Source organism: Atractosteus spatula, chromosome 16, assembly GCF_055471065.1.
Source record: "Atractosteus spatula isolate fAtrSpa1 chromosome 16, fAtrSpa1.hap1, whole genome shotgun sequence".
Taxonomy (NCBI): domain Eukaryota; kingdom Metazoa; phylum Chordata; class Actinopteri; order Semionotiformes; family Lepisosteidae; genus Atractosteus; species Atractosteus spatula.
The window spans coordinates 7,819,640-7,847,475 of NC_142721.1; the positions used below are offsets into that span (position 1 = coordinate 7,819,640).

At 38.5% G+C, this 27,836-nt stretch overlaps 1 protein-coding gene across 1 annotated transcript; it reads right to left on the bottom strand.

The window, feature by feature from the left end:
• Positions 1 to 273: 273 nt before the first annotated feature.
• scube2 (signal peptide, CUB domain, EGF-like 2) lies at positions 274 to 26,819 on the bottom strand. The gene is made up of 23 exons (XM_088934885.1): positions 26,692 to 26,819; positions 25,801 to 25,923; positions 24,677 to 24,802; positions 23,144 to 23,278; positions 20,006 to 20,131; positions 19,733 to 19,849; positions 18,239 to 18,328; positions 16,831 to 16,947; positions 16,437 to 16,559; positions 15,472 to 15,588; positions 14,873 to 14,995; positions 14,386 to 14,502; positions 14,192 to 14,281; positions 13,808 to 13,930; positions 12,443 to 12,610; positions 11,975 to 12,178; positions 7,750 to 7,920; positions 5,804 to 5,971; positions 4,729 to 4,890; positions 4,305 to 4,502; positions 3,630 to 3,782; positions 3,439 to 3,518; positions 274 to 3,189 (listed from the first exon to the last, which is right to left on the bottom strand). The coding sequence occupies exons 1-23, from the start codon at positions 26,777 to 26,779 to the stop codon at positions 3,043 to 3,045; spliced, it is 3,066 nt and encodes a 1,021-aa protein (XP_088791011.1). The 5' UTR covers positions 26,780 to 26,819; the 3' UTR covers positions 274 to 3,042.
• Positions 26,820 to 27,836: the final 1,017 nt, after the last annotated feature.

Genomic DNA, 27,836 nt, shown 5'->3' on the forward strand with positions numbered 1-27,836 from the left:
ATGGTGATTAGTGCTTGCTCTCAGGTCCAGGGTCTGATTCCAGACTGGCGTGTATTCTGTTTAGAGCTTGCCTGGGTTATTGCTGGGTGCTCCAAATCGCTCTCGGCTCCCGAAGAGGCACTGCCCCCTGTGTATACAAGTCCTGCAATGGGCTGCTGTCTCGTCCAGTGTACAATCCAGCTTCAGGCCCTAAACTTCCACAATAGGCTCCAGGCTGCTGCAGTCCTTACTAGGAATAAGCAGTGTACTGATGAATGGATGGAAAAATACACATTATTTATTTACCTTTATTTACAATAACATCTGGCATACATATACAAAATATGGACAGGAATGTATTTCCTAGGAAATCTAGCCATTTTATTTTAGTAACCACTGCTAACCAACCCGGGATGTCAACATCACAGCTGACGTCGTTTAACTGTTCCTTGACAATTTTGTACACTGGTTGGATCTTCATATTTCAGATGAGCCGTCATGCCAATCACTAGGACACAGTGTGAGGAGGGTGTTGGTTGAATTCAAATTGACCGTTCCACGCTAGTTGTGTAAATTCCCTTACAAAAGCAGCCAATATAATAGCCCGCAAGACAACTATCAATTTATGCTACAAGTTCACAGATTAATATAAAACCCATCATTAAAAAAAGAAAAAAAATTGTCAGTTTACTTTTGCATGTAACTAAAAACTAAAATTGGGGTTGACACAGCAACACAGAATTGAAGACTGTGAAATGGATCTTGTTCAGTGTCACAGGTGTATCTTGACACACTAAACCACTTTTCCACCGGTGCCATATTATACTAGACCAAGTTACGTATTATGTCTAAAAATGGAAAAGCACAGTTTGACTGGAAACCTAACAAGTAAAGTTACCCACACCAACAGACTAACCCCACCAACGACCAGCTGCTGTACTGGCCCTGCTCGTACAAGCATCTAACAACATGAATATGTTTTACCTGAATCTTGCTTTATCTGTACCACTCAGTTCTGTTTTGTAAGGAAATGTCTGGGATAGAAGAACCTCAATATAAAAAAGATGTTTCACACAACTATGTACCTTAACAGATTATACAGTTTTAAGAATGTAACTTACTCAAATACATCATCATTACTACTGTTCCTACAACCTTTTTACATAATTTACAAAAGCCATTCGGAAAAAATAAGTCTAAGAAAATCCCTCCTTCCCATGTGGCACTTAAAAAATAAAGACTCCAACTGTTACAGGTTTTCTGAAGTAGAAGTCATTCCTTTAGCTAAATTGTCCCCTGCACTGCTTTCCAAAACATTTACACTTCCAAATTTCAATCACTTTTATACAAGATGTACATGTCATGTTCAACATTTTAGGAAAAAGGAAGTTTTAGGAAAACTTGCAATAAGCAATGAGCAAGTTGGGAAACCTTTTGTGATAATACTGTCTCACTGACACTGCGAATCAACTGTAGTTGCTTAGCTCTTAAAGCCTCCAAGCACACATTTTCTGAAATGTTTCTAGAATAATTCCCCAATTTATACAAGAAAATACTTGGGGCATATCAGACAAATATGAATATTGGAATATTACTTTCTTGAGTATTCAAAGTTGTGAGAAAAATCAAGCTTCACTTATTTTTTTACTTGGCAATCATGCACAAAATGACAGGACTTGATGTAATCCAAATGTAAACGCATCTTCACTGTTTAAAAGAGGGGTTAAAACATTTTCTAATAAAAAGTACGTGTGCAAAAATATATGCTACATTTAAAACTAAGTATGTTAAAGAAATAGTCACTTTTATTCACGAGACAAAGTGTATGCTACTCTAGACTTTTCTAAACAGAATTGAACACTTACTGTTTTTCCATTTTGTCATTGGTACTAGAAGGCTTTTGGTAATAAAACTTCAAACCTACATGGGTAGCTCTTCCAATTTTCATTACATAATCATTAGGGTTATCTGAGAGCTCTTTCAAATAGACAGCTACAAAAAGAATAGTCAAACAGCCCCTGGTGTGATGTTTGTTTTCATGTTAAAGAATTTCCTGCTTGGAACTGGATTATATTTGTATATGATGCAGTAACTGCCTTTAACATATCAAATAAAAATAACTGTTTTTTTATGTGAAAATGAATAGAACAATGTTATTTTGTAGCTAGACATAAATTCGTGTAAAAGTGAAATATTATTTCCCACAAAAGGGACAGCATGTTCCTTTCTGTTTATTACTGCTTGTTGTTTGTGTTTTTTGTTTAAGAGGTAAATCTTCTTCCCTTAGTCCTAAATGTCTAACTGTCATGATTCCTGCATCTATCTGTGAGGCCATGAGTTTGACAGCGTTGAGATTTCTTTTACACTTTTTTCATTTTATGAAAAAAGCAATAAAGAACCATTAAGAAACACCTCCTGTAACTCAAATGGCTTAGTACACACCACAGCACCACTGAATAATTGAGTCATAAAGAACCCTAATGATATAATTGGGTTTGTAACATTTTTAAACTATATCCAGCTAGAGCACTAATAACCACTGGGCTTCCCTATTGCAAGAGCACTTTTCCAAAGTGGACTTAATTCTCGGAAACAAACCAAACTAAAAAACAATGATGTCTTTATGTTAAAAACTCTGATCCGGGATACATGCTCTATTCTGCCAATGTTAAATCCTAATTAAAAAATAAAACTATTTTAAAGACATAGTAAAGGTGATAGATTAACAATTCACAAGTCTGTTTTGGAACACTGCCCTTAAGCTGGTCTGTGATAAATACTAAGTGTTTAAATTCCCAATTTAAAAAGCTGTAAACTCCCAGCAGGTTTTTTAGGGTGACTATGGTCTTTTCTTGCTTCTTGAGTGCACAATAAGCTCCACACAAGGATTAGTATAAATTATCCATTTGGCATCAGTCTTCCCCTGAAGCTCAGTTCGCAAATTAGTCCCATGGGCTTCTTGAGACAGTTTTCTTGTGGCCTTTAATTCTTTTTTCTGTCAGAAGGTGAACAAATAATTAAAAACAAGAAGTGTCTCAAGAATGAGGCCCTTCTGAGTTGTTTCTATGGTCGAAGAAACCTCAAAACTTTGGAGCGCAGGAACCGAATGAATGACTTTGGAAACATCTCTCTCGACTCTTGAGCTGTGTACTTGAAATAGTTTTGAGGGTGTGCCAGTACATCAAACAGAGCCCTCATTAGCTTCTTGTCCTGAAAAGAAAAACAAACCAAACATCAAGGCAGCTCAGTACTAGAGAAAATGTCTGCAGTTACAAAGCATCGTCCAGGAGGTGGCACTGTCTCCACCTGAAAGGCATTTTCAGAGACCAACATGAAGTCGATCTTTAAATTACTATAAAAATATAATAAGTAGATTTCTATTTTACCTTATATAAAACAATAAAGACACCATAAAAAGAGCTTAATATAAGAGAGTATACATGTAAAATAAGTCAATACCTTCAGTATTTCTTGGTGATTTTCTGATGCATATAATCTACCATCTCGGACAATATCTTCAATGAGTTCTTGGTAGTCCTCTGGGAGCAAAAGCAGTTGATACCATGTTAGAATTCCACACTGCTATTGATAATTATCTTCAATAAGCAACAAAATTAACATAGCTTCTGTCATTAGAGAAGTACTCTTACCATCATACGTAACATAGGGCACCTGAAAGCCTTTTCCACTGTTTCCCTCATTGGATTTAAACTGGATCCATAACCGCTTGGACCGAGAAGTGAAAGCTATAGGGCGCTCGTATGTCTGACAGGTCTCGTACGTTGTCACCGAGTTTGAGGAAGCTGTAAAAAACATAATAATAAAATAATCAAATACGTACATTTCAGCTTTTTTTTTTGCTAAAATATGGTGAACAAATATTTTATATGGATGCACACATCTTCAAGTCACACCTCTGTGTGACTAAGTTAGTGTTAGAACGTAATGGAGATATCCCAATTTGTATTTTGTGTTGTTTTACTGCTCTGCTCCAAGGCCACATTGTAGAAGAGTCATATGTCTCTGCTGTCTGAATGTGTACACTGCTCTGGTGAAGGAGCACAACAAAAAGGAAAAACATTTTTGACTGTGTTTGTGAAATTGTGGTGAGACAATTTTTTGGAAACACTTTTCTTACTTTGAAGGAAGTAATGAGGTACAACAATCTAAAAATGTGTCATTGATGTTTCTTAATATTATATTGACAGCTTTCCCTAGAAAAATGTAAACTAACACCCTTGCTGGGGGCATTCTGAAATTATTTTAATGCTGCTTTGCAGTTGTATGCATTTTTAAGCCTGCAATGTGGACAGGACAATACTTACGGCTTTTCCTCATAACTAAATAGTCTCCACATTCATCCTCAATGGGGAGATAGATCTCAGGAACAACAAGAAGAATTCTTCTCTTAGGTGGGGGGTTTATAGTCCACGTACACTCAATATTTGCTGGGTAGTTGCCAGGGTAATTTGGTGACTCAATGTAGCCAGTAAAATCTCCCAGTTCTCCACCGCAGTGCCTGTCTGTGAAATGCAGTAAAAATTCTTTCAAATACTGACCTTCTTCAGGGTGCTGCTAACTTCCGACAACTTCAGAATACACAGCAAGCTTTGTTGTATGCTCAGGCTTGCTCAAATGTATTTAAGAAGGGTTAGTTGATATTTTGAAATTGCTACTGGTTAGTACTTGCTTAGTTTCTGTACATTATGCCACAGGTCATGCCTGAATACAAAAAAACATCCGCCTTACTTTTGCACTGTGTTATATTGGTTGATCCATCAAAATCGGTGGTGGTGTTTCCCGGACAGGCCACACAGTAATTCTGCCCAAACTCCAGCTGGTACGTCCCTATCGGGCAACGGATGCACCTGTGTGTGGTACTGTCATAGAAGTGGCCTGGTGAGCACTGAACTGTTGAAACAAGAGACAGTGGCAACAGTAAGGAAATGGAGGTTTCTCAGCACAGCCCAAGGCCTAAATTCTGGCCCACACACAGGACGAAAATCCTCAGCTAAGTCCTTGATAGATGCAGATGCCTTTGTCGAGCAGAAAGTGGTTGCAGTTTAAACCAGACTTCATAGAACATAATTAAAGGTTTTCACCTTGTTTTTGTGCGGAAACTTTTAATCATTTCGATAAGCCAGAATAACAAACCTTATGAAGGGATTACTCTACATTTTATTGGCATCCTGAAATGAAATGCTTTGCTTTTGTATGACGAAAGGTTTTAAAAACAGGGAAAGTTTTACATTTGTTCAACTTAGCAACTCATTATTTAATTAGTTATTCAAGATCTTCTAAAGGTAGGAGCTGTGCACCTCTGCCCTGGTACCATCTGGTACCATTCAAGGGCGAAAGTGCAGCCTTACTTTGTCCATTTCTTTTCTGTTCAAAACATAAAACTGATTTATGCCTTTCCACAAATTCCTAGGTGTAACTCTGCAAACAAAGAGCTCCTGTTCTGTGGTCTTGTTTTGAATTCTCAGCCTCACGTGCCGTTGATCATTTGTTCATCCCAGGGGCCAGCACTGCTCCCCACAGTAATACGTGGAATTGACAGCTGGAGGACTTAAATGAGAAGACCCGAAGCTATCCACAGGCAGCACTGCACTCCAATATAATGTCTGTGATTTTATTGAAGGAGATGAGAAATAGCACAAGCTGCAGTGAAGTGCCAAATCCAATAAAATCTGGGAGCATCCCACCAAGGGATATCGAATTACACTCGGGTTTGAAGCTTAAAATATTACCTCAAGCTTCAGAGTTGTGACGGAAAATGCGAAGAGGAGACAAAAACCCCACTGCGATAGCTTGGCCAACAGACCTTTTGTTTCACAATCCTGGAAGGACACTGCTCCATCATGCTTGGTGACTAGGCTTCCTCCACAAGGGAAACAGGAAGTGCGCCCCACATCGGGTTGGTAGGTGCCCAGTGGGCAGGGCTGGCATGGCAGGAATCCGTCGTAAGAATATTGGCCAGGAGGACATTGCCCTGGAGCGGAAGATCAGGCAGGTCAAATTAAATAAGGACTCGCAGGGTGAAGGCAGCAGTGAGTCAGATCTCAGGAATTTTACAAACAGACATGATGTGTAGTTATAGGAAGGGGCTAGTTATAGGAAGGGGCTAGTTATAGGAAGGGGCTCATTATATCAAGTTATACTTCAGTGCAGTGGTTCAAAACCCTGGTCCTGGTGCCCCACACACCTTACTTGATCTAAGAAGTTGCCTTAATTGAATATTTGCATTTTGTTTCTAGTCACGAGCACAAGGGTCAAAGCTCCAACACGTTTAAGAGGTGGGAGCAAACAGTTCAAAATTCACCTTAATATGAAGTCAATGAAGGGATTGATCATGAAACTGATTGTGTAACTTGTGTTCCAGCTTGGCTGGAAAACCAACAGGTGCGTGGGTCATGAGCACCAGGATTGGGAGCAACTGCCTTAGTGGAGTATTTCCTGTGAAATTATTAGATTGGCTTACAGTATGTCATTGTCAGGCATTTTATATTGCATAGGTTTGATAATGTACTTGAGCACTTGTTTGGTACCATTACCAAACCTGAAGTATATTTTGCAATGCTTTGTGTGTCACTTCTCCCTGCTTATTGGATGACTTTTAATGTCTCAGTTGTGAGTCATACAAATGTCACAAAGGAGTGTGAGTTTATTTAAGTAAGCCTAGATATACTGTAGTTTAAAGGGCAGTAATACATTTTCAAAATATGTATGGAACTAGGTAATACTGAACTAATTCATATCTATAAAATATTCAGATTTAATCTTTTTAAACACTTTTACTTTTGAACACTTTTCCAGTTAAAGGTTGATTTCATATCAATACAAATTACTGTAAATTGACCCTTAACTAACCTGTCACGCATTGGTTAACTTAGAAACTGAATAGGTTCAATGTCATTGTTATAGTGCAGTTAAATACAAAAAACAAAATCATTAAGAATTACTTCATAAAATTTTTTTAAGGACTATGCACATAATCTTTAAGACCTGTATTTTGATGATTTATCTATCATCAAAACTTGATACAATTTTACAGAGACAAAACTGCAAACTGTTTTAATCTGCCTTGAACAGCACAGCACAGAAGAGTCTAGCACAGCTTTAACTTCTAAACCAAGTGAAATACATCTTTCTTTCAAGAATCTGACAGAACTGATTAAATTCAGAAGCTATTTCAAACAAAACTGTGAGATAGCAATGACATTGATGTTAACCCTCCTAGGAGTTTGAACAGAGAACAGCATCAGAGTGTGTTCTGGAAAGGAACAAGGACAAGGCACATCCAGTGAAATACAGTGAAACACACCAGTTGCTTCCTTTTACAGCTCAGCATGGAATTAAATTCAACTCGTTCCTTTGCAGATCACACTCTAAATCAGTTCTCTTTTACTCGCTACTCTGTGTGGGTTTGTTTAAAAAGTGACATTCTCCGTTACTGTTGTGTTTAGTCTATCGTGAGGAAGTGATTCAATCTGTTTAAGAACTAACACAGCACAGATAAGAGTGTTTAAAAAAAACATATCACTTTGGCACATTTCAGACTGAATTGTGCCATTATAAAAACGGGCCTGCATTGCAGTGCCTTCAGGTTTTTAATCTTTACAAACATCTGTTCCTGAGCTCTTTGTCAGAACATCGAAGCTTCCTAAACATATCTAAAATACCATTTACTTTAAAAGCAGGGAAGCATCTTGGTGGTCTAATCCGATTCAGATTTGGAAATTTCCCTCAGGTTTCTAAACAGTACCTCACCTCCACATTCGGAGATGTTACGAGCCCCCACAGGCCGCGAGTGCCCTGTCATCTCAGGACCTGGACACACTTCACATGAGAGCTGCCCTTCCTCATCTTGGTACATGCCAGGAGGACACGGAACACACCTCCTCTGCTCGCCATCATAGTACGACCCAACACTGCAGCTGACTGGCAGGGGCAAAGAGACTTGTGTTGAATGGGGTGAAAGATGAGAAACAGGCACTCTCGTACGACAAACACGCAGTTTGTAAGACTGGTAACGGGATATACTGTATATATAAATAAATAAACAAATGCTAAAAAGATAAGGAACCCAGGCTTTTTCAAAGACATTTCCATGATCAACATCTAACAACTTTTTCATTTAAACAATTAAAAAACATTATGCATCTTCACATAAATGTGTAAGCCTTATTACCATAATAAGCAATTACCCTGTAAAAGAACAGTGAAATCAAAACCTGTTTATTCTGACAGAACTTGCTCTTGCACTGGACAATCATAATAATGAATGATCCCTAAGATTTATACAGTGCTTTTCTTTGATTTGTCCCAAAGAGACATTATATATAGGAGACCTTCATCCACCTGATTCTATGCACCAACTGATCCACTAAAGAGCAGATCATGCAGAGAGATGGGAAATTCCTTTACCCACAGGATTAAAGGGGAACTCAAGGAAAGTCAGACTGGAATTTGTTTAGGACACTAGGATTATCTTGGTTTAATGTTACAACTAGAGGATGTTGTCACCTCCTGCGGCATAGTGTCCCCAGTCATAATATTCAGGAAATAGTTTGGAAAATTGTGGCACAGAGGACAGAGCACTACCCACTGGTCCACAAACACCACTTCAAATTGGAGCCTGGTTTTCAATGACAGTATCACATCCCTGGACTCACTATACTGACCCAGTGCAGCCTGGATTTGCTACTGATTTCTAACAAGATCAGATCATAAATTGATAAATTAAATACAAGACTTTCAAATGGACTGTGTAAATCACATTAGTACTCATTTCCAGGGAGTGTTAAGTTCACCTTAAGAAATTATTTTCCCCAACCCAGTAGCAGCAGAAAATATCTAATAACTTCTCATTTAAAAGGACATTGAATTTCTCATTTGAAGGACAGGTTGAATATCCTTCAAGCAGCACAACATTGTGAATCTGTCGTCTTTTCTATTTGACTTCACTTTGGAAGATGTTTAACGATCATGACAATCATAAAAAATAAAAGAAAAATCATTTCGATTTGCCTGCTAAATGGAGACCACCACTTTAAGAAGGTAATATGGAAAAAGGATTGAATTTGTCCTCAAGAGCTGGAACTTCATTAATATGAAATACGAATAAATAAAAGTATACACAACTACTGCTCCAATTAAAGTAGTAATAATCACTATTAAGAAAGGAAGACTATTGGGAATCTGGTAAACATCTCCAGTTAAAAAACAACTGATGTAAATAGTTGTAACTATTATTACATTGTCAACATAAGATAAATATTTCTTTGAAAATAGGACTTACAACATAATCTAAGTTTAATTTAATCAGAAGCGTAATTGCTGTGCTATGCACATAGCCACACATCGGAGAAGACTTCACACAGTTCAATAAATTATGGCCAGAGTCACCAATAATGTGCCATTTCAGTGAAAGCACATGGAAATGATGAGAGTCTCACAAAGGGTTAACCGAACAGCCATCATTTGTGCCTCGGCAAATTGCTTGATTTACCTCAGAAGAAAGAAAATGTAATTCTCTCAAGAGGAGTTCATTTTTGGGGTCTTTTGTTTATCATGAATGACCGTTAAGAGCCACCATCGTATTGTCTCCAACCGTTTTTATTTGCTGGAAAAAAAAAAACCTTGAAGCCTTTCAAATGCAAAAAGGAGATCCTATAGAGTCTTCGAATTGATGGCCACAAAGAAGTTTAAAGGACCTTTCACCTCCATTCAGCTCCTTAGCTCTTGCCTATTTGATGACATGGACAAACACTATGGTATCACAGTGGTAAGGAGGTGAACCCAATAAAAGAGGCCAGGTTTCTGATTTTCCCTCATTTTCTCCATCAGAATCGCTTCTCCTCTTCTCAAGAAGAGCTACAAACAGCTGATGCAAATTGATTCCCATGGTGTCGCCGAAGTCAATTCTTCTGAACAGTTCACTGGCTGGGGTCATGCTGTGTAGACATGTGTAGAAGGAATTTACCTCTTAAAGAGCCTGGTTGTATCAACAGTGGTGTAAATGTCTCCCATACAAAAACAAACAGAAACAAAATTATGAAAAAGTACTTAAATTTTCACGCTGTTTTTGTCGATTTGAAACTGTGATGTTTCCCCGTTTTAAATAAGTCAATACATTTCGCTGAAAGCTCAGAGTGGCACAAGATTGAAACCTCCGGTTATAAAATGCCAACCTTAGCTATTTCTTAATGGTCAGATCTCAAACACAAGATAATTTTCTTCCAACAACATGCCCTTGGGGCATTCTGGGCCTTCCTTTCACAGAACAGTATCAACTGTACGTGGGACACAATTCGAGTCATTTTGAGTCAAGACGTTCATTTTAGTGGCAGTTATTATACAAAATAGCCCTCTTATCTCTCAATTTTCAACTTCTATGAGATTATAATTATAGAAGGAGATATTTTGTGCCTCAAGGAAGTCTTATTTAAAGCTAGGGGACTGTTAAAAGTTACTGGCTTGACGTAAGGGTTCAGCCATGACATTAGGAATGAGAACACTCCCCGATGTGATTTACAGTAGACTGGGTAAACTGAAAAGATTAAACAGCACTCTGTCAGGGGAGAGAGGGGGAGGTGGTGGTAGGAAAGACAAAACATGGCGTCTCTTTTTTTAGGCGGGGGGTTACTCATAGTGCGCTCCGCTTAAAACTACTCCTGCCACACTATTGTTTCTACATGTAATCATATTGCAAATACCGAGAAGCAGTTACTCAGATGACAGCAGTCTGAAGCCAGGAATTTCTGTTTGGGTTTTCAGTAATTTAATACTTGGTAGATACGGGTTACTTGAAGGGAAAACTGTTCACACCTCCTAATTCAAGTCTGGGAAACAAAACAAAATCATAAAAGTTAATAGATGTGTAAAACCCCTCATTATGACAAAAAGCTGAAGCTCTATAAGCTTTGTGAGCGTTTAGCAGTGTTCTCCAATCCAAGGACTTTTAACATTATTTGGTAACAAAATGGACTTACAAAATGGTTTTTATTTTCATGTAGGTGTATTATCTTCATTTTCAAATGACGATAATCTTCCTTATCTTACATTTTTAAAGTCGATTAGTTAATACGAATAGCAAAACTAGGCCTCTCAAAGGAGTGTAGGTTTCTGATTTGAGCATAGTGGCTGAAAGACATTTTCTAGCCAAGAGAGTCAATGATCATTTCTGAATACTGAACAAAAATCAAGGAGAGCTGGGATTTTCTTCGACTACCCCCTCCTCAAAAACAACTCACGGCCATCTCCCAGCCCCTCACTGCCATCGTGATAACAGGACCCCCTTATTCACCACAGACACTAATTGTTCCCACTCAAGGGTGGAGCTTTGTAAAACAGACAATAGTCCACTGCAAGTCTGAACAGCAGATTTCTTTAAATATTGTGGCCAAAGTCAGGTTCGGATGAGGGTGTCTTGAGGTTAAGGACAGTTCTTTAAACAGCAGGTCAGTCTAAGCCTCTCAGACACTTTTTATGTCTTTTAAAAACCTCACTCTCTTGCTAAATAAAATGGACAACTGTGCATTGTCAAACTAGACAGAGCAGGTTTGACAAATGTCTTGGTTTTCTTCATTATTATTCAGAAACTCATGCAAAACCCACTCAATAAATTGTTTAAAGTTTTCAGTGAAGTGGATTTAACCCAAAAAACGGATACCTATCACCCTAGGAATTTCTCAATCATTTTTAAAATCTAACTATGCTTGTCTCACCATGACTGTCAAAATTCTATAAATATCTTTTTGCCTTTTTCTTCATTTTAGCTTTAGGGCACGCTTAGAAACATCCTATCACCCTATCTATGAATAACTAAAGCAAATAAATTCAATATAAGATGTGACTGAATTACCACACAACAATGTGAAGCAAGAAGAAATAAACAAGTCATCTCATTTCGACTGGAAAACTACACTACTACATAGCAGGTGGAAAACGAGATTGTCATGCATGGTTATTGAGAGTACAGTAGGTCTCCTACCACATTTCTTGTCCACCAGCACCTGGCCAGTCCCACATTGCTCGGGGAAACCCAAGGGCTTGGTCAGCTTCTTTGACAGCTCGTATTCCATCCCAGAGAAGTGCAGATGGAACTGTTCCCGGTTGATGGATTTCCTCAGAGTCCGGATGGTTTTCCGGAGCCTTTTCTCCGACCGCCTGCGCACGCAGCCCATGTCGCACGATTCTGTGGAGAAGAGCTCCCGATAACAAACAGCCACCCCAAAGAACGAGCGAGACACCCTCCCGACGAGGCCCTGCGGACGTCAACAAGCCCATCAGGCCTGACACCACTGCCTGGCAAAGCCGGCTCGGGGCACAACCACACCAAAACAGGAGATACTTTTTGTTGCTAGTTTGGCTCTGAGAGAAGAAGAGAAGCAGGAGCAACACGAGAACTAAGAGCTCAGAAAGGAAGCAGGTGCCACCTCAGTAACAGAGGCAAACCAACCTGTTACCTCCTCTAGGTTCATTTCCAGCTCAAACTCCACAGTAATGGACGACCCTTCCTCCTCTCCGGCCTTCCTCCCCTGGCGGTTCTGTGACTTTTTGCTCACAGAATGACACTGCAGGCTGACGAAGCTGAACTGCACGTTTTCGGTGTAGGGGGCTTTTCTGTCTGTGCGGGTTAAGCAACATACACACATGCGGTGTCAGCATTTTATTTAGGAATAGCTCACGCCCAAGGACATTTTAACTACCAGGGGCTAAGATGAATAAGTATTTAATACATTTTGAAAGGGGAGCACTGGTGAGTAAATTTTGTTAAATGATGTTTTACACTAAATGTGGTATTTTGAGAATATGACAATATCTTGCAATAGAAGGAGTTAATATCCTTGTTTCAGTTACAGGGTGATAAGACATATCAGAAATTGTAAACATATATACTGTATAAGTACCTTTAAGTATGACTGAGACCCAGCAAAAATAGACAAATTGATGGGAGTTCTATACAAATATACCTTGCAATTCATTCTAAAGGGGCTTTGGTTTGTGAGCAGAATATTGTTAATCTTATACAAGTGTTTTTAAAGATTTACTTTCGAAACCCCTCTTCAGTGCGAAGAGCATGGTCTTTAAAGATTCTTTAAAGATTGTCAGTTTCCAAGCTCACTAGGCTAGGTGCCTGTATGACCCCAAGAGAAACCCGGTTTTACACGTCATACATGACAACTCCATGACCTGGGAACACGGAATGCAAGCAGACCTGCAATAGCATTCTTTCAAAGCAATGATAATATAAAGACAACTCCCAGTTACAAGTCCTAGAGAGGCACTGCTGTGACCACATGCAGGAATTCTGCCATTAACAGGCAGTTCAGAAAACTAAGTTCTTTACTTCAGAACACTCAAGACTATGTCATTTTTTCTAACAGATTTGATCTATTTTAACTTTGAGCAACCTCCAGTGCTTCCTTCTTTTCCCTGTTTATTGTCGAAAGCTTTGAAAAAAATGCAGTGTGACCAACATGAGCTTCCTTTTTTTTTTGGTCAGACTTCTATGTCCTTTGAAATAACATTAAAAATGATGTAGCACAGTGCCCAGTCGTTTGAGACACCAGTATAATCCCACAACTGGAAGCTGATTTGATTGATGGTTGGGCAGGGTCTCAATGAAAGGCACACCATGGCTAATTTCATTTTCTAATGTCACAGCTGTGCAACATCCAAAACATCCCAGTTTTAAACACTGTTCTTCTCTCATTTTCTGCTCATTTCTAGCTGATATTCAGAAAGCCTCCATGAAATCTCTATGTTCTGGAGCTGTGCTCAGGCCATATCAAAAACTTAATTATTGCAAGGTCCTTCATACCTGAGAGAGCAGCACTCAAGCCCTCTTGAAGCTTCTCCTGACTTCTGTTTAAAGTGCACTTTCCAGAACTGGATTTAAAAGTGGCAGTTGTCTTAATTCGTGGAATGCTTGTAGAATCTATTCCTGGAGAAACAATTAAACTTAATAAACCAGTCCTGCTAATCTGTATATGAAAAAAGATGAATTAAAACACTGTATTCTGGATGCACTGTAAATTCTCTAGTTTATATATGACAGAATACTCAATACCACCATAAACTGAATCACTGAAAAAACATACCAGGAAGGACAAAAACTAAACGATCGTTCCGTTGGTTAACACACTTAAATTATACATGTATGTGTATGAACACAGAAGAACTGATGATGTAGAAATGTACTTGCCCACACAATTATAGTGGTTTCCATTTCCTTGCCCTCTGCTGACGCAAGATAAAGGCGTTCCGCAGGTCAGTGTATAGGAATCTTCTGGACCTGAAAAACACAAAGAGGCATGAAAAAAGGACCAGTCACTTATACAGCTATAAGGTAACTGGCTCCAGGTAAAAATATTAGGAGAACAGAACGGTGCATCTTACCAGAGGAGATGTGCACTTGAGACTGGCATGTTAGAAAACAGCAATCACTGCCTTCCTGTTTGCTGCAGTTTAATATGGGTTTAGAAGGCGCTTTAGCTGCTGGAAAACCTTCTGCTTCTAAACGGGATAAAAAAATACAACAAACTCAAGAGGCACCGAACATTAATGCCAAGACAGGAGAGGAAGAAGACTTGGAAAGCGCTGCAGTGCATCACAGGCAGCTCAGGGATATTCTGAGATTCATCCCAAAATCCCACGTACCCATGAAGCAGACACATCAAGAAGACAGGGGATCCATTTCCGTTTAGCAAAAGCACAGGGGAGAAAGGGGAAAGCGAAAGACCGCCAAAGTATCTCCTGTTTTAAACCCCCCCCAGACTCAGAAAAAAAGGCTTTTTTTTAAAAGAAAAGCAATGTGCCCATGTGCAGATCGATAAAAACACAACACCCCGCCTAGCCAGAACCGGACAGCTCCACCAACTCTTACCAATGCAGTCCTTCTTGTTCCAGTGAAGCCTGTATCCTGGGTTGCAGTGGCACTCGTATCCTCCAATGGTATTCTCACAGGAATGCTGACAACCCCCATGGTTCACACTGCATTCATCAATATCTGAGAAGAAACAGATCTGTATTTGATTTTCTGTCACTACTGTTCCTTTAAGGTTGTACATCCTGCATCGTGCCGTTTTCGTAGCAACATTTTACTGAAAAGCCTTGGGATTTTTAGATACCATTCACAGAATAAGAAATTGGTTATTGGTCCAACTTCATAAATTGGATATAACACTTAGAAATCCTGCTTAGGCACTGCTTTAGAAGTTGGCAGCTGCTTTATCCTTAAGATGAAATGCATTTCTGGAGCCTTCATTTGAAAAATAGGAACTGGTAAAATAGGTATCACGTGTTATGGGATAATGTCACTTTACAGTTTAAGTTGATATTTCGTTAAAATTCTGTCCATTAGAAATGATGAGGATATTCATATGTAAATGAGTAATTATTTTGGCTGCCGAGACCTTGACAGTACAGTTTTACCAGGTCAGAAAGCTTGTTTATCTCGTCAGTTCTGGTGATTTTTGTGATTACCTCCACAATGAGCCAAGCCGTAAAGCATGTAGCCTTTGTTACACACGCATTCAAAGCTTCCTGGATAATTCACACAAGTGTGATCGCATGTCCTTTCAAAAAAGCATTCGTCGATATCTGCAATTCAAAAAGAGGGACGTCACAGAATTTTCTTTCCTAAAGCGCCACAAAGCACTAGATTCAGCAGGTATTGAATCTTTTTCAGACATAAGTTCTCCGTTTTATTTTTGTTTTAAATTAATTTTTGAACGTCTCAATGTTCAAAAAGTTAAAAGATTTTCCTTGGCCATGCAAAGTTGTAAAGTCTTTCCAATTTTGTGCCTCTAAGGCAGAATTACAAGCTGTAAAAGGAATGGTTAAGGCAAAATGAACAGTATTTTGAAAAAAGTAAGCATTTTATTCCCCATAATAAATATGCCCCTATTGAAGTCTGACTCTTTAAGATTGACAGTTCTGGGGCTTTTTAAAGAACCTGTTCACCCTCCAGGACAGACAATGTCTGGCTTCAGAAGTCTCACTAATCAGGGGTGTAATTCTTTCACTTGGCCTGTTAGGTTGTGATATTATCTTTTTGATCTGGAAAGAAAGCGAATTATGAGTCACTTCCATTCCCAGTGGAGAACAACAGATAGGACTGCAATCTTTTTTGCATTGTGTTCATCCTCCTATCAGGGGACACATCTGTGTTTTAAGGAAATTCTTTTCAGATGTAAAGTTGAGCTTTTATAGAACTGCAAGTTAAAGATCTACAAAGGAATCCTACAAGTCAGTACTGGTCCTGCTCAAAGTCCATCCTATGTTATCCACATCCCAGTGTGGATAACATGGTATAGACAACGTAACAACCCTTTGTATGTGTAGGATTTGTACTTTTGTACAATGATCTTACAGCAGAGCCCTTTCAGGAAGGTGGACAACAATTTTTATTTTTTATCAACAAAACAGAAAACAACACTTTCATTTACCTTGGCAAGACCTCTCGTCTGTTAGCAGCTTAAATCCTTTCTTGCAGTTGCACTCAAAACTGCCAATTGTGTTTCTACAGAACTGGTCACAGCCTCCGTTACTGAACTCACACTCATCAATGTCTGAAAGAAATGTCAAACCTGTTTTAGACAGTGAAACTCGGGAGCAGAACTGTGTCATTAGGTCGTGTTATACTATAAAATAATATTACCAAATTCTCGTTTAAGGTTTTTAGTCTGGACAAGATTGGGTTATTTTCAATTCCAGTCCACTACAGACTTGTAAATTAACACAACCGGTACGATATGGAGATCAGATGCCCAATGAGGCTTCTGGTACTCTTGCCAGGAAGGTTTATGTGCGAGTGCAATTTGCTGGAAGTTACGATCTAACCTTTGCAGGTCTTCCCATCTGGCTGCAACGTGAATCCGACGGGACAACTACAGCGGACGCCAGTGGACGTATCTTTGCAGGTGCGATCGCAGCCCCCATTGTTCACAGCACAGGTTTCTGAAAACAACATGGGACACCTGTCATTGGACTCTGAGACCCCGCCAGGGAAGGCACTGCTTCATGGGACAAGAGCGAAATCAACAGGGGGAATTTTTTCTTGCTCTTAGCGGCATTTGTCAAAGGGGAACTGCAGTCCCGATTTCTCTGACCTATTATTAAATCTCGGTAACAAAACAAATGAATTGATGGTGTCGCTATATTTGACAAATTCCGAATTAAACAAAAAAATCGCATGTTGTCGACAGTTCACATGAATTGTGACGTGAAACGGCCCTTCCTGCTCACTAGTCACTATAATGACTAATGTAATGGAAGCAAATCAGTACAGATTTTGCTGCCTCATTCTTAATCACAGAACATGCAATGTGGCGATATGGATTCCTGGGACCTTTGTCTATTTTGTGATGTGAACTGGAGGTTTTACAAGTTACTGTGTACATTTTACATTTATTGTGGTTTCAAATACACTTATCAATTATGTTTCTTTCTAACCCCAAAATATAAAAATAGTATTGGTGTTTCCATTTAAGGAGAGAGATTGTTAGGAATTGCTCTAAGGAGATTTCCAGTTAACACCCTGCCTGTGCTGCAAGTTAACATAAACTTAATACATCAGTCACATGTGATCAATTAATTGACAGATGATTACTACTATTTAATCTTTTGAGGAAAATAGCACACTGTTAAACTACTGTGCAAAGAGACTTATATTTGATACTGTATGGAAACAGTTCAAGTGAGAAATTAAGTTTATTTTTCTTTTCGCTAAGGGTTCCTATAACCACAAGGCTGACAGTATTGTGCCGAAAAGCCACCACTTCACCCCATGTGATTTGTACAAAAACATGTGAAATTTGCCACACTGGCCCCATGTCATGGTCGAAATATTCACAAAAAAAAAACTTAGTGGAGTTAGAGGTGGCTCTCAGCCATTTCGCAGTTTGCTCCAAAAAACACTTAGGAATGCCCTCTTCCCTCCTACAACAGAAAGATTTAGCTGGAGCAATAAAGAAAACACTGAATACAACCAGAAATTATTAAAGCTATCGAGCTCTTGCAACACATCTAGTTCTTACTTTGCAAATGCAAATGCTTAAACATTTGCATTGTTATGCATTCTCTTTGAGCCCACAGGAATTAGAAGATTAAGACAAAAAGGGGTAGTATAATCTAGGCTATTTAGTGACAGGATTATGATGTGAGTGCGGCAGCCAGTGACTGCCAGGGCGGAATCTGGGAACACTTTTCCAGAAAAATAGGTAATGCAAGACAGAAAGAACGGCATTACCCATGAGCAGTCGGCGTTTCACTCGCTTGTCCACATCAGCAAGCGAAGTGGCATTGTGGTCTGAGGTCTCTGCTCCAGCCTCACTTCTCTCTGCAGCACGGGAGAGAACAGGACAGCCGCTGGTCAGCCGAACCTGAGTCCCCACCTGTGGGACACGTCCTCAGGTGGCATTTTCAGATCTGAGATGGTCAGAGCACGTTTGCATGTGCCCACTCATGCACAAAAATGCACAAACACACAGAGGCGCACACACACACATGCTTGCAGAATTTGTGACATAATAATAAGCGAGGAGGTTGTGAAAATAAGAGTATTGCAGAGTTATTTTGTTATGCTTTTCATACTAAATGTACCACAGATTTTAAACTGGTAGGTTAAACAAAGCGTTGCAAATTTCAATACCACATTTTTGTTTTTATTCTATTCAGCAATCTATGCAAAACACACAAAAAAACCATTTTAAGATGAGTGCAGACCAGTCAGAATAGAACATGCTTGATGGAAAAGGTCAGCAGCAGAACTAGTTCTCACCTCAGTTAAATGATGCAAACTTTGTCATAGATACATACTTTATGTATAGAGAAGTTAGACTTAAAGCTTGTTTTCTTGTGTGTTCTCTCAGATGTAATTCTATGATACCCATGGTGTAATTTCTATTCCTGAGTGTAGCAGGCACTTGTTAAAGATAAAATACAACTATCCTGATAGCTGCAAAAAATGTTTTTGGAATGATGTGGAATTTAGACTGGAACAATTACGATATATCAAGACCTCACAGGCATCTACAGATAAATGCATCATGATAAAACTCACACTGTGCCATTTTATCTAGAAGAAAGTCTGTGTATGAAGTGAAGGGGAAGTTGACTGCAACAGGGAGACAAACATTTTCAAAAGCTGAGATATCAAGATCATTCTTTCACTTGCAGGCAATAGAGGCAATAATGTGCGAAAGGAGTTTCAGAGTAGGGAGCAGGAAAACTGCTTTATTTCTCAACCAAAAGTACACATTTCAGACAATGAGAGCATTTTTTTAACCTTCTTGCCTAAATCTAATCTAAGAGACGAAACAATTTAGTTCTTTTTTGGTTGCTTTTACTGCAGGTTACTTCTTTGCAGTAAAACACAGCAGACCTTTATTATTGCAGTAAATAAGGAAGGACAGCAGTTTCCTTTTATGTTTAAATGACTATCCTTAGATTTTTAAAATTCCCCCAAAATATCAGAGAATACACGGACCGAGGTTAGGCCAAAATGCAATCTCAGATTTCCAGTGGGAAAGAAATGAAGATATAGACAACATTCGTCAAATTTCAATTGTCTGATTATGATTATACTGCTGCAAAACATTTGAGAAGTCACAAAATGACATCAAAATGACTTGAGTTGTTGCTGTGTAACTTTTGAGTTGGCATGTGGCTCAGGGAATGCCCTGAATTATTTCCTGTGCATCATGACTGTCAATCATGACATATTCTGACAGGCACCTCTTACCTACACATGATTTCCCATCTGAGTGCAGGACGAACTTCTGGTGACATCGACAGATCGGTCCCAGATCTGTGTCCTCACAGGAGTGTTGGCAGCCTCCATTCCCATGGTTGCAGGTCACTACACAAAATCCCAAAAACGCATTCATCTCTAAACAGCAGAGCAAGTTCAATGTGCAACAATTCTTTGTGGACAAAGATTTTGATAAGACAGTGGGTTTTTTTTTGTTTCTGTTGGCACGAAATGTCAAAAACATAAAGAACTGGATTGACATACAGATGCAGCCCCTCTGGTTTTTGGCGAGTTCAAACCCGGGTCTGCATTCGCAGGCAACTCCTCCTTTCGGCGTCTCCTTGCAAATGTGTGTGCAGCCGTGCTCTTTGTTCATACAGCTCAGCCCCTCTGGAAAGGAGAATCGGAACACAGAATCATCCCTCTCCTCAGCATAGTACAGAATCAGCAATATACAGACAAGTTAATAACAGCAGCTGGCATTTAATTTGCAATTATAGCCAAGCAATTTCAAAATGTAAGCATTAATTCATCTTGTTTTCTTATTTGAAATGCTGCCAGTTGTGTTGGAGAAAATCTCCATGTTTCTCCAAGAGTGTTTAAAGCATTGATACCAGTAATTAAACCTCAAATGGCTCTCCCATGCATGCCTACAGCAGCGGCAACAAGAAGAGGATTGACAGTCAATGAGCATTAATTGAGATGTTTTTGTACTAAACTGCAGTTCAGACAAGCCAAAGTACAACAATCTTTACAAGCAGATCCCACAGCAGTTATGTATTATGACATATGGCACATGAGGTGACCCACCTTACCATATAAACACGACAGGCATGAACCAAAAATACCTAAGCACCCTAAGATGTTGAAAGAAATGCCCAACAAGAATATCTCTTTAATAATCATATTTTATATTTTCCCATACTTACAAGTAACACATTTATGTGTATAAACAGATAATATATATTTAATTGTATATTTATTTATAAAATTAATTCTACTTTCTCACTTATACTAGTTTTTTAAATGTCTAAAAATGACTGTTTAGAACACATTTACCAAGAAGATATGAGAAAGATGCACCTGATTAATTACCCTCTATTTTTTTAATTCACAATAATTTAAGTTCATACAGTCCAGTGGGTTGTTATTAAAAGAGAGTCTATCTACCAAACAAAATGACCTGTGATGACTGGGATTGGAAGGCATTCATTTGAAGCTGAAATTGTTGCAAATGTTGTTGCATATTTTCCCAACGTTACATGCTCTCATTTTCGACTCTAACTGAGTGAGTAGGTGTGGGAAGGAGCCACTGAAGAACAGATATTTCTTTAAGGAAAACTATCCTTTCCCTTAAATAAATGTGCTAACCTTAGTGAAGGAGAACTGTTCATTAAAATATTTTAACTTGTGTATGGAAAGTTACAAACAGAACAATTTTTCACCTGTGGAACAATCACTGCCACTTCTCTAGTTAAATATCTGGCCCACAATCCATCAAGATGAAAATAATAAAGTCGTAACATGACAGCTGTATGCTCTACTGCCATTGATAAAGGGATGCAGAACCAATTAATAATACTTTGAAAAAGTGAGAAAATGACTACAATATAGATTCTTAATCCAGTTTTTAGATTTAGCAAAACTATCTCGATATGTTTCAGTTAAATCAAGAAGAAAAATAAGGCTCTTATGGTGGGTTTTTACAGCCTTGTTACATCTCTCTCTGGCTCATAAAATTTCATTGCATCATAGTAGCACACGGAGCGAAGCCAAAAATGGTGTAATTAAATTAAAAACTATTTTTATTTTTCAGAATATGACTGCTACCTCGGAACAGAAGACACCCTGCTTTAAACTGTTTATCTGTACACAAGCTTTTCCCTAAAGTTCAATTTTTATTGAATATATTTTATATTCAAAATATTACACTAAAAGAGCTTTGAGCCGCAAATTTGTTTGGACACACATTTCAGCACGAGTTCGCGGACAATATATCTGAGCTGGCCCACACAAAGCCAGAGCCTTAGGACATGTGCTTTGTACCACACATAAGTGCCTGTAGGTCCATCAGCTGCACAGCTCAAATGTAAAGGCCTGTAGACCTTGATTCAGGCAAATCAAAGGAAAAAGCCAAACAGAAAGACAAAAGACAGGGACCATTTGCAGTGCAAGCAGAAGGTTTCCCTCAAAGGCATGCTGTGTGAAAGTAAAGAAACAACACAGGGAGGATGCATTACTTCAAGTGGCCTTCAAATAATATTACCTTACATGTTTAAGAGCTTTATTTTGTAAGCAGTCTTTCAGCAGTGTTTGTTTTGCTACCTTGGGGACAAGTTTCCTCTGTTCAATTCAAAGCTATTTTAGGCGAAGTAGCAGTTATACGATTTTTGCAGTGGTTTGTGGTTGGGAGTATTGCCTCCTCATGGAGTTCAGATTGGGTGCAGTTGATACTGCAGTTTGACTGCAATGTCCCAAAACCTAGGACACCTACACTGTTACAAATTGCCACTCTGATTCCAGTTGTCTTTTCCAGAATACCGAACCAATTTATCCTTCACATTCATAATTTAAGCAATGTGTCCGTAAGCCTCTGGTACTTTTACCCCGGAAAAGTCAGTGGTGTGGAAAAGTATCTTTAAAGTCAATTTATTGAAAACAAAATACAATACTTCTGGTTGAAAAGTTACTGACACATAAAATAGATGCTTTATTCTCATCTATGATGCAGAGGACAAAGGATCATGTGCTGCAATTATTAACTTGTTTTGTTCAGAGAGACATGGGGCTCCTTTCCCACAGCATGAGGTCTTTAGAACCAAAATCCTAGAGACAATACAAGAGAAAAAGAACCCAACTTAAAAGCTATCATCCACTATTGTGCTGTCAATCACAGACTTCTACATGAACACTTACAAATTAGCTCCCTAACTTTCCGCTGTGCCTGTGTCACTGCTAAGCTCCACCCCTCTGCCATACACCTTTCAAGTAGGAGCAGTCTTTGATTTCCTAGGCGCTTTGACAATTTACATATCCTTCTCAGGGCAAAAGAAAAGCTTATAAGAAATTGATTTTTATTTTGAGGAAATCTACACGCCAGCAAATGGGCTAGGCTGCATTTGTAAAGGAGACACATTCTTATCTTGGAGTCTTTCAGCTTTCCAACTGTGTCACATTGTAATATCGTTAAAAAAAGGACAAAGAAGTTTGGTTTCAAACCAAGACATCGTCACTCGGTTTCTTTACATCGCGCTGGTGCAAATTCATTTGCAAATATTAAAGACAGACAAACCAGATAGCAACCTGTAATTGTGTGCATTGAGACAGCCTCTTAAACTTCGGAATATAGTGGAAAGAAGGATACTGTTTGTGAAGACAGTTAAACAGAAACGCAGGCCTTACCCACAGTGCGGTGAATACAGGTGTGCTGGTTGTCACTGAGAAAAAAGCCTTGCTTACAGCGACATTCATAGCTGCCCATGGTATTGACACAAATATGCTGGCACCCTCCATTGTTGAACATACATTCATCCACATCTGAAAAGAGGTAATAAAAACCTTGTTCCTCGTGTCATGATACCCATTTAAAAATCACGGCAGATCATTTTCTAATCATTGGAACATCTGTAAAACATATCGCCATGTTTGACCACATAGGACTTATAATAGTACAGTGTTACTTATCAGTACTTTTCTAAACCGCAATTGATGTACAAATGCACACCTGCAAAAGTTCATTACTTTTCATACATATATTTCATGATTATCACGCGAGGCTCATTTTAGGTATAGTAACAATAATCGTAACAAACTCAGCATGACATTAACAATAATAATGTGGACTTTATTTAGACAGATTGCAGCAATATTAAAAATATTAACGTTGCAAAACTGTCAAAACAAATGAATGTACACAACTAGCTCCACTGCTTTCATTGCTCATGAAGTAGTAGTTAAGGATTACAGGTAGCTCAAAAAATAATCCTGAGATATAAGCCTTCCTGAAGAAAGGTCCGTTTAATTACATTTTTGTTCATTACATTTGCTCCATACCTATAATTTAATCTCAGACTAGTCTAGCATCCTTTTAAATGAAAAGGTAGAAATTTAAAGTGAAGGAAATCAAAAAGGATAATTACAGGTTTATTTCTTAAGGAGAGGTGGTAGTGGCTCAGTTCATGGTTGTTTTGCTAAGGAAGGGAACCGTTTCCCCCTGATCAAATCGATACATCAAACTTTGCAGGGCATATTCAAAATTTCATCTTAGTCAAATCATTATTTGCAATAATCATTGATTTGTGATGCTAATATTTACATAAAACACTGTTTTAGTTAAAAAACCACTGAAGACAGGGATCACACTGTTCTTCTTATGTGCTCACTAATTAAAACAGATTATAAGAATACAGAAATGACAAAGAATCCAACTGCTGGAGAGGCTCAATCAACTCAAGCAATATAATTCATTTTTTGTCATTTTCTTAAAAGCCTGTTCATTTGCTGTCCACAGATAACTGCCCTTGCAAAGGGAGGAGGGAGGACTTTATTAGTAAAATGTCCCTGTAAGCTTTGCTTTTCCTCAGGCCTCGCAATACAAATGATATGCGCAATGTATCTTCAGATAATCCTATTTAATAGAGCACTTAACATACGGCAGAAGCCAATCTTCTGTGTGGAAAGAGTAAATGCTATATCCCAAGCTTCTTAGTTTTAGTCAATACTGGATTTTGTAAAAGACGTTGCGTTGAGAAAAAACAAAACCATTCATTCCAAGCATTTTACTACAGGCAAGTAACATGTCAACAGTATACGCCATTCTCAAAATAAAGTCAAATTAAAATTTGTATCAGCATATTTACGGTAATGACACTAACTCCAGAGAGCAAAAAAGCCCTGTTCCACAGATTGGTGTGTAGAGATATATAAAACACTTACCTAGACAATTATGTCCGTCATGTGCTAGCTTGAATCCATCAAAGCAAGTGCAGCGATAATTGCCTGGAATGTTGTTACATTCATGTACGCAGCCTCCATTGTACTCAATATCACATTCATCAATGTCTAAGAAATGGGACACAAGTCAGGGTTGATGAATGTTTGCTACTCCAGAGAAGAGGGGAAATGGCAGATCCATGACAACACGGGAAAAAAAAGTTTTTGGTTTTCTCATTTGGAATAAAATATCCACAATAAATAAATCCCCTTATCTACTGTGTAGAACAGACATGTTTATACACCTGGCATAAAGGTGATCCAATGTGAAAACACACAGTACTGATCATCTGTAGGAGTTCTTTTTAATTTGATCAGCCCAGGATCGCAGATTCAAACACAGCAAAATATAGTTGGGAAGCAAAGTGGATGGTAGGCTATCTATCCACTCCACATGGCCAACACACTCTCCTGAAACTGGTTTAGCTGAGGATACGGGACTGACTTCCAGATATCAGGAGAAAGACGAGAATAACACATACCTACAGACCTTGTGGACTGGCTTATACATCATTCAGTATAAACTTCTTTAAAACACTACTTCAGATCTCACACACAAACAATACAGCGTCTGAAGTCAGAAAAGCAATAATAAACATAATAATCCAATACAGGAGCAGTGCATGCCTGTACAACATTACTTCTGAACACAGGATGGTATGCTCACACACAGTAATTATCACAAACAATAAAATAATCATTTTCATTGGACTAAGCTATTATACAGCAGGCTATTAAACAGCCTACAAAACTTTTATTTTACACTTAATAGGAACTCAGGCTTAATCGTTTTTAAAACAGTTTAAGAATGTTGACGTTAGAAAGATGTCTATTAAGTGACAATATATTTTTTTTTTACTTTTCCACATTATAAAAGGACTAAAAGAAACACAATTTACACATTAACAGCGGCACCAGCGGCAAGGTTACTGTTAACACTAGACGTTTCGAAACTGGGAGACAACTGTTTGTTGAACGTATCAAAGAAAATGTGGTATCATTGTAGCCTTAGAAGGGAAAGACCAATCAAATGAATTTGGATTGGCATTTTAAAAATTAAAGATTACCTTCACAGTATTTTCCATCTCCCTTGTAACCCGGTTTACATGTACATTTGTAAGATGCTGGGGTACTTTGACAAATCGCATCTACATGACAGCCATCACTTCCTCCAGAGCAATGATCCACATCTGCAGTTAACGTAACGCACAAAAAAAAAAACTTAATGCAAGTCTTTCTTTTTTCACCTCTTTGTGTCCGTGCAGAATTCTTTACAGGCTCACTCTCTCCATAAAGTTTCAGATTGATATTTATAGTGTTATAAAAATTATCGTATCCCGTGTATTCATTTGCATCATTTGCGTCTTTAAACGTTATAGCCATTTCTTTCAGAGCATGTGTTCAAAAGTCATCAGAAACTAAACGTTTTGATAAGCGCAATGCAAATGTTCCAAGAGCTTTACAGGATCGCTACAGGTAGGCGAACCGAGATTATCCAAAGACATTGTTTGACAGAATTTTGTTCAAAATTACGGAACCAATGTAGTGATACAGTGTAACCAAATTAAAGCAAGTTTAAAGTAACAGCCTCTGTCCGAGAACTGATCCAATGTAAATGTACTATATATGCATTTTACTAGGAAAATAAAGAGCTATATTGCAAAACAGAAGGTTATCCCTTATAGTTACACGTTTAAATTTGCTATACATAAAACTGTATTGGACAGAACAGGACGGTAAAACGTAAATGAGTAATTACGAAAAAGTATACGTTTGAGTAATCGAGGGTTAAATGTTTTAATTCCTAATAAAACTGTATTCTTATTTATATAAAATATTAGGGCTTATACATACTGAAATTTCTTCTGGACTAGGAAAGGAGAAAAGGCGTGCATAACCTAAACACCGTTAAAGGACATGTGTGCAACAAAATCAGTCCCAGACAGCGAGGAACCTACCTTGATTCCTGGCACTCGCAGTGCTTTGACGAGTATTTAACAAGAGGAAAAACAAACAGAAGTCCCGTGCAAAACAAACAGCTCCCATAGTGATATGATCCAAAGCTAGGTGTCTCTTTGCAAGGACGCGCTTGTACTAACAAAATGACCAAGTGTCAGCCTCATTTTCATTCTATCCTGTCAGCCGATTTGAGGGATTCTTTTAAAAAAAAAGTGTGTGAGGGTGCGTGTGTGTGTGAGTCGGAGAGAGAGGAGACAGACGAAAGTGACTGTTCGCCAGTTCCCTGTTCAGTCAGAGGCGTGATAAACGTTTCTTGGACCACTTCACAAAGAATGGCCTGAGATCGGGAGTGATAATTTGACTGGAGTTTCAGGACAGCTAAAAAATAAGGATCAATCCTATTGGGCAGTTAAAATTTTTTAAAAAAATGATAATATTATGGTAGGCGATTTTTGGTTTTCCTTTTATGTAGAGGCAATTAAGTGTGTAACCAAATCCCAGTTTAGAATTGTGCATGAAAGGCGATATTGACCTGAAACAGCAAAACAAGAAGGAGAAAACCGAGATTAGGTCGTTTTAAAATCTGGAATGTGCGCCATCAAAATTTCTTGCGTCGAAGTTTTTGTCAGTGCGACACGACGTGCTCTGCTTTGAGTATCCGTTTATTAATGTGGATAAACAAAAAATTCATGGAAGGAATTCAGCCTCAAGAGCAAAAGAAGGATTAAAGCAGTTCGTCTCCGTAAAAGACTGATGCGTTAATCTCAGCATGAACTCCTGTTCCTATCTCTTTCACAACACAAATACTGGATTCTTCATTAGCACTCTTAACAACAATTTCATAATTCCTTGCGTTTATAAAGCAATCATCACAATTCATTACAAAGACACTTCACGTAGAGTGGATCCACTTCACCACTTAAGCACAGTGCGCACTAATTTTGATGCGCGGCAGCCACTGCGCACCCGTAGTACACTACAAAACAGATCTGGTAGAGAAGTTAATTCAGTAGCTGATGAAGGGCCGACTTCAGGGGTGTCAAATTATAGAGTGGAATTTAGCCAGGACATCAAAGTTAACACCCGCTTCTACTGCGAACAGTGTCATGGGGTCTTTAATGACCAGGCAGTCAAGACCTCGTCT

Bases quoted from the DNA above. Each gene is read 5' to 3' on its own strand.
- scube2 (XM_088934885.1), bottom strand. From the start codon at position 26,779: ATGGGAGCTGTTTGTTTTGCACGGGACTTCTGTTTGTTTTTCCTCTTG. The intron at 24,803-25,800 runs GTAATCTTTAAT...CCCATTTCTTAG, and splicing joins AGATGGAAAATACTGTGAAG to ACATTGATGAATGTGATATT. The intron at 3,519-3,629 runs GTAAGAGTACTT...TTTTGCTCCCAG, and splicing joins GCCCTATGTTACGTATGATG to AGGACTACCAAGAACTCATT.